Genomic DNA, 6000 nt, shown 5'->3' on the forward strand with positions numbered 1-6000 from the left:
TCATGTCTGAAAACATTTGCATTAAAAGAAAATAAAGCCAAGTTAAGTGGTCCTGAGAACCAACTCCCATCAGAGTCAAATTTAGGGGGAAAAAATAAAACACAGATCCTCATATAATGGAAATCTGGACATGGGCCTGGAAATCTGAAATTTTCAAAAGTTCCTCCCCACCCCAACTCCACCTACTAAGATTTTATGAGGCCAGTGTGCATACTGACACTTGGGGGCTTCTGGTCCAGGTAACCTTGGTTATTGCCAAAACTAACTAGAAAGGAGTTATACTTCATTCATTCATTCTTTCACACAATAGCCATTTATTGGCCAACTGATTAGGTAGTGTAACCCAGAATGATGGTCCTTGATAGTAAGGAATGTATAATTCAGTAGGCGACGTCAAGTTAAATCAATGCTAATACTGAAGTGTATCAAGTGCATTAGGGCAAAAATGCTACCTGACCACTCCTGGAATACAAAATAGAAGGGTCCCACCCAGACTGATAGGGCAGAAAAGGCTCTTTTAAGTTTAACTTTGAAGAATAAGAGGGATGGATTTTGCCAAAGGAAAAAATCAAAATAGAGCTACAGCAGAGATAATAGCATGTGACAAGATCTAAAAGGGCAAAATACCTGGGAAAATGCTATGTTCAAGAGTTTATTGCACCTGAATTGGGAAAAAAAAAAAAAGCTAGTGGAGGAAGTGAAAAACAAAGCAGGAAGTGTAAAAGAGCTGCTGCTTTAGTAATGACTTGGTATGAAAGCTAAGAGATGTGTATGTGCTCATGAAAACTTGTAGAGCTAATTCAGGATTGAGGCAAGAAAGTGACCCAAATGGATGAAGATTTTCTATAAGGGAAACTGTGTTTCTCGGATTGTTCATCAAAAGATAGCTGTAGCCTAGGAATAAAAAAAGAGAACCCTCCCTTAAGAGTTCAAACATCCTTTCATTGTCTGCCTGAGATGCTCAGCCTGTCCCTAAGTGGAGAAGCCTCTTCTTTTTTTTAAGTTGATGTACAATATTGTGCCAATCTATACAGCTAAGTGACTCATTTTTACACATACATACATTCTTTTTTAAATATCCTTTTCCATTATGGCTTATCCCAGGAGACTGGATACAGTTCCCCATTCTATACAGTAGGACATTGTTTATTCATTTATATGTAATAGTCGGCAGCTACCAACCCCAAATTCCCAGTTCATCCCTTATCCTCCCATCCTCCCCCTTGGCAATCACAAGTCTGTTTTCTATGTCTGTGAGTCTGTTTTGTAGATAAGTTCATTTGTGCGATATTTTAGATTTCACATTTAAGTGATATAATATGGTATTTGTCTCTTTCTGACATAAACAAGCCTCTTCAAATAAGCTAATGAGGCTGCCCATCTCTCCTCATCAAACTGGGGGTATCAAAGGGGTCAGGAATGCTCAAATCCAGGGACAGAAAGTGGCTATGTTAAAAGTACTTGCCAGCACTCTCCTGGAATTGAAATTTCAACACCTATTCTTCACTGCTCAGAAGAACCCCTTGTTCCCTATTCTCATGCTCTCTCCTTTCACAAAGCCACCATTGCATTAGGCTGATTTTCCAAAGTTCCTTCATATACTCTCCTGTGAGTGAGTGAATAGGACAACAGATATACAGTAACTCTGCTTAAAGACCAAAAATCTACAACCAGTCCCTCCACGCAACATCTGTGCCTGCTTAACCTAATCCAGAAGGCAGAGGCAAGAGCTCCTAAGACCCTGATCCCAATCTCCATCACCGTGTAAGAATCCTGTTCCTGCATCTTCCCCAAATTCTTTCTTTAGTTTTGAGATATTTCCAGTGAACCCTCTAAACTATGGAGAGGGATCAGCCACCACCCATCCTCTAATATCTATATAATAAAAAATTCATTTGTGAGGATGGAATGTTCTGATCTGTCCCACTTTGATTTTAAACTTTCTAGGATTCCAAGTTCAAATACTAGGAAAAGCCTGCATACTATGTCCCTCTCCTGCAAATTCAAAGTGCACCCTCATTATCACACCGAAAGCTCAATCATGCCCTGTAATAAATACACTTGTTCTTTTTCATTTCACCTAATATTTTCTAAATGCATTCAGGCATGAGATGCTTTCCCCTTTGTATCTACCCATGGGATGATTGACAGACATGCTGCCATGTTTAAAGTGTCCACAATCAGAGTTCAGTGTCTGGATTATGACAGGAGGCCCCCGATAGTGTATATGATCAGGGAAGGAAAACACCCACTGTTATGTTTGGGTTTGTTTATGCAATTAGCTTGCCCAAGCTCAGTTGGTAAAGAATCTGCCTGCAATGCAGGAGACCCAGGTTGGATTCCTGGGTCAGGAAGATCCCTTGGAGAAAGAAACAGCAACCCACTCCAGTATTCTTGCCTGGAAAACCCCAGTCTAACAGGCTACAGTAAATGGGGTTGCAAGAGTCGGACACAACTTAATGACTAAACCACCACCAAATAATGATTAAGAGAGTATGGACAGAATGCAAATGCAGAGGGTCTCAGGTGCCAAAGAAATGCGTTTTGAGAACCGATGGTCTCAACGACACCAAGAGTAGCCAAGGGGATGAAGTCGGACCCGAGGTAGGAGGACAGGTTGTTAGAGAAAGAGAAGAGAAGAAAGATGAGCGGACTCTGGAGTTGCATACTGCTGAATGTTTAATTTAGCCTAAAACAGGTCCCACCTCTCAGGGAGGGATTGTTCCCAATAAGTCCCTTATAATAAGCCTGCCTGGAAATCAGTCTGCTGACTTACCTCAATAACCCTATCGCTGATGACCTTTCCCCTTCATCTCATTTTTTTTCTTTTAAACCAATTGTCTGTGTCTTCTTGCTTATTTCAGATGATGGAAAAAGCCCCTTGAACCCTCAAAGGTAAGATGGAAATGTTTTATGGTTAAGTTTTTCTAGTTTGACTTTTTAATTCACTCTATGAATTATTAATTCACTGTATGAGTATGTCAGAATGACTATACAGACACGCCTTTTATGAAACAGTCTTTGGCAATGTCCCCTAGACTAATTCTGAAGCAAAATTTACCAGTAATATGTCCCAGCAATACATAATATTTTTTAAAAATCACTAAGTGCCCTAATGATAATATAAGGGAGAAATACAAGATACAAGCGAAAGTGACATAGAAATAACACACTGGAACTGGGGCACCACAGTAGCAGTGCTATGAGGTCATCATCCATCAGATACTTGTACCTTCAAGTAGAATCACGATGAAGGCAACAGTCAGAAAGGTCAGCTGGCAGGAATAGTCTATTAGTGAGTCAAACAGTATCCGAAGTGTTGTCAACACCAACCTGATTTTTTAAAATGATGAATTATTCTGGCGAAGAGTTGGAAAACCTGTTATTATCCTCTCTTAATTCAGATGGTAATTGTGTTTTAAAAGATACACACAAAAAACTTAACATTTATATGTAAAGCTGTTCAGTTCTAGGCTCAGAGATTTTTCACCTCCAGGAATGTTGAGTAGGTTTTCTAAAGTTGTGTGGAGTGTATAAGACAATTCTTTTGTGCCTTGGGCATTTTAGGACATCCAGCATCCTTAGTCCCTGCCTAAATGTCAATAATAAGTCTTGCTCATTATGAAAATTTTTAAAAATTGCTATAGGGAGCAGTACTACCATTCTTTGAAAAGTATTGCCGTATGATCAAGTATTAAGGGTAGAATTTTAAAAGGATTTCCTCTCACCAGGAAGAGGCTACAACAGGGGTCAGAGCAGGTATTCAGTACCTAAAGTATCAACAATAACTTGGGTATGAAGCACAAAGAAAATTACCCAGAACAGTTGATTGGGATCTTGAAAATCTCTTTGATTTTTACTCTTCTTTCCCTCTAAAGTCAGAGAATTTCAGGGCTGGGTGGTATTTCATGGTCTCTGGATGAACTTTGTGAAGGACTGGGGTCAAGGACAAAGCATCATATGGCAAGTTCACCTTTGTGTTTCTGTTCTTTAGCCACCTAGGAACATACGGAGTTTTTACAAATGCTGCGTTTGACCCAAGCCCTTAAGGTAAGTTGCCTACAGATGTATTTTTGAAGGAAACAGACAGTAGGAAAAAGAAGACTATAAAGCTTGCCTTTTCTTTATATAATGAGGAGTTACGCTTTAAGCATATATTAGAGTTCAAACTATGCAGCAAATTGTGTTGGCAGTGGGAGACAGGCACAGCAGAAGAGTACAATAGATGGTGAGCATATAGGAGGATTTCCATTTACTCCAGGATGTAAGTGTTCTAATTAGATGTAACTTATTTCAGGATGTATGACATTCCCATTACTGGCTGCTAGATGGTACTCATACTGTAGCCTTGCTTGATCACCAGAAATCATGACAACTAGAAAAATTTTACAAACTTTATGGAGCCAGTTCCCTATGCAACCTGCTGGGAAAACAAAAATAATATGATATTATCATATAATTATCAAAAATAATATGATATTATCATATATTATAATGTTATATTATCATATAATATCATATATGCCATATATGATAATACCTTCTTTCTTCCAAAAAGCTCAGTGAGTGGTTAAGTTTCCTAAATAGCCTAGATGACAGAATATCTGGAATCTAGAAAAAGATTATACAAAGCCTTAGAGGGTACATATGATGAGAGCTTTCTTTGATATTTTTCAGGAAAATACAATAATTTTAATTCTCGCTGTCATTTTCAGAGACCTGTCCTTGTCTTGGTGACCTCGTCCAATCCCCACAGGATCCTATTTTTGAACATCAGCTTTCCCGAAAAGACTTGATTATAACTGTTGAGTATTTGCTGCCGTTTTCTGTAAATACTTGTGAATAAAGGACATGGAATTTCCTTTAGATTAGTTCTGCACCAGAGCAGACGGACTGGACCACAAGCCCCAATTCTCCACCCACCACCCCTTCCTGCTCCATTTCCTCTTCCTCCAACACAAGCCTCAGAAGCTGGGACTGAGTCTTTCTGCAGTGTTCTGTGGGCTTTGGCCTAGCTGTCACTTGCGGTACTAATTAGCTAGAGTCCAGAGCATCTGACTCACCAGAAGACCAGACTGGAAAAATAAAAATGCCTCTTTATTTTGGGACTGGAGGAGGTTCTCCTCTACTTTGTTGGAAGGCAGGAGGTGTCTCTGACTTGAGGGAATTTCTATAGGATTTCCTGGGTCTTCAGTGCTTGCTGTTGGTGAAGCCTTCTGGACTTCCTTGAAGCTCCAAGAGAGGCCTCTGGATGGCACCAGAGGCTGCAGAGGCCGCAGAAGACTGGTGCTCCGGACAGGAAGGTACATGTCACTGTAGACCGTCCCTCCGCCGTCACTCTCCCCCAGAGGACCCAGAGACCAATCCTTGAATGTCTAGTTAAAAGGATTCCCTAAATGCCATGTTCTAGTGTTTGATATTTTGCTGAATAAAGTCTGTATCCATCACTTTGTTGACATTAATGTAATATACAATCACGGTTGTCCCAATTACAAACTCGAGACTAGAGTCGGCAAATATGTATCTTACCACCACCCTAAACACACAAGAAGAAAATTAGAGAAGCAGAAAAGTCTTCATCGCCTGAATGTGTTTTATTTGATTCACATATTTAATAAATACGTTATTAAAAGTTACACAGTACTTATCTGAAACTGATACAAAAAATACAGAGCCAAACAATATAGCTGTCCTTTCTGTGAAAAGCGAGGCAATGAACATGTCACACGGACTAGGTAAACATGCAAATAAAATGCAAATAAAACACGCAAATAAAAATGGTGAAACAGTCTAACTAAAGGTTACAAGGTTTTGCAAGAATTTTGGTAGTAACCTCGAGATTTAGGGACACACTGCTTTTAAAAGGTGTTACTGTTCTAGAGTCTTTTGGACTCTGTGGGAGAGGGAGAGGGTGGGACGATTTGGGAGAATGGCATTGAAACATGTATAATATCATATATGAAACGAGTCACCAGTCCAGGTTCTATGCACAATACTGGA

At 39.6% G+C, this 6000-nt stretch overlaps 1 protein-coding gene across 1 annotated transcript in view; it reads left to right on the top strand.

The window, feature by feature from the left end:
• Window positions 1-5447, top strand: part of SELP (selectin P) — a 105806-nt gene extending 100359 nt beyond the window's left edge. Inside the window, exons 13-15 of the mRNA XM_070385321.1 lie at window positions 2865-2895; window positions 3995-4050; window positions 4716-5447. Coding sequence (XP_070241422.1) covers window positions 2865-2895; window positions 3995-4049 — 86 coding nt within the window. The 3' untranslated portion in view covers window position 4050; window positions 4716-5447. The remainder of the gene's footprint in view (window positions 1-2864; window positions 2896-3994; window positions 4051-4715) is intronic.
• The last annotated feature ends 553 nt before the right edge of the window (window positions 5448-6000 follow it).

This window comes from Bos mutus, chromosome 16 (genome assembly GCF_027580195.1).
Source record: "Bos mutus isolate GX-2022 chromosome 16, NWIPB_WYAK_1.1, whole genome shotgun sequence".
Lineage (NCBI taxonomy): Eukaryota > Metazoa > Chordata > Mammalia > Artiodactyla > Bovidae > Bos > Bos mutus.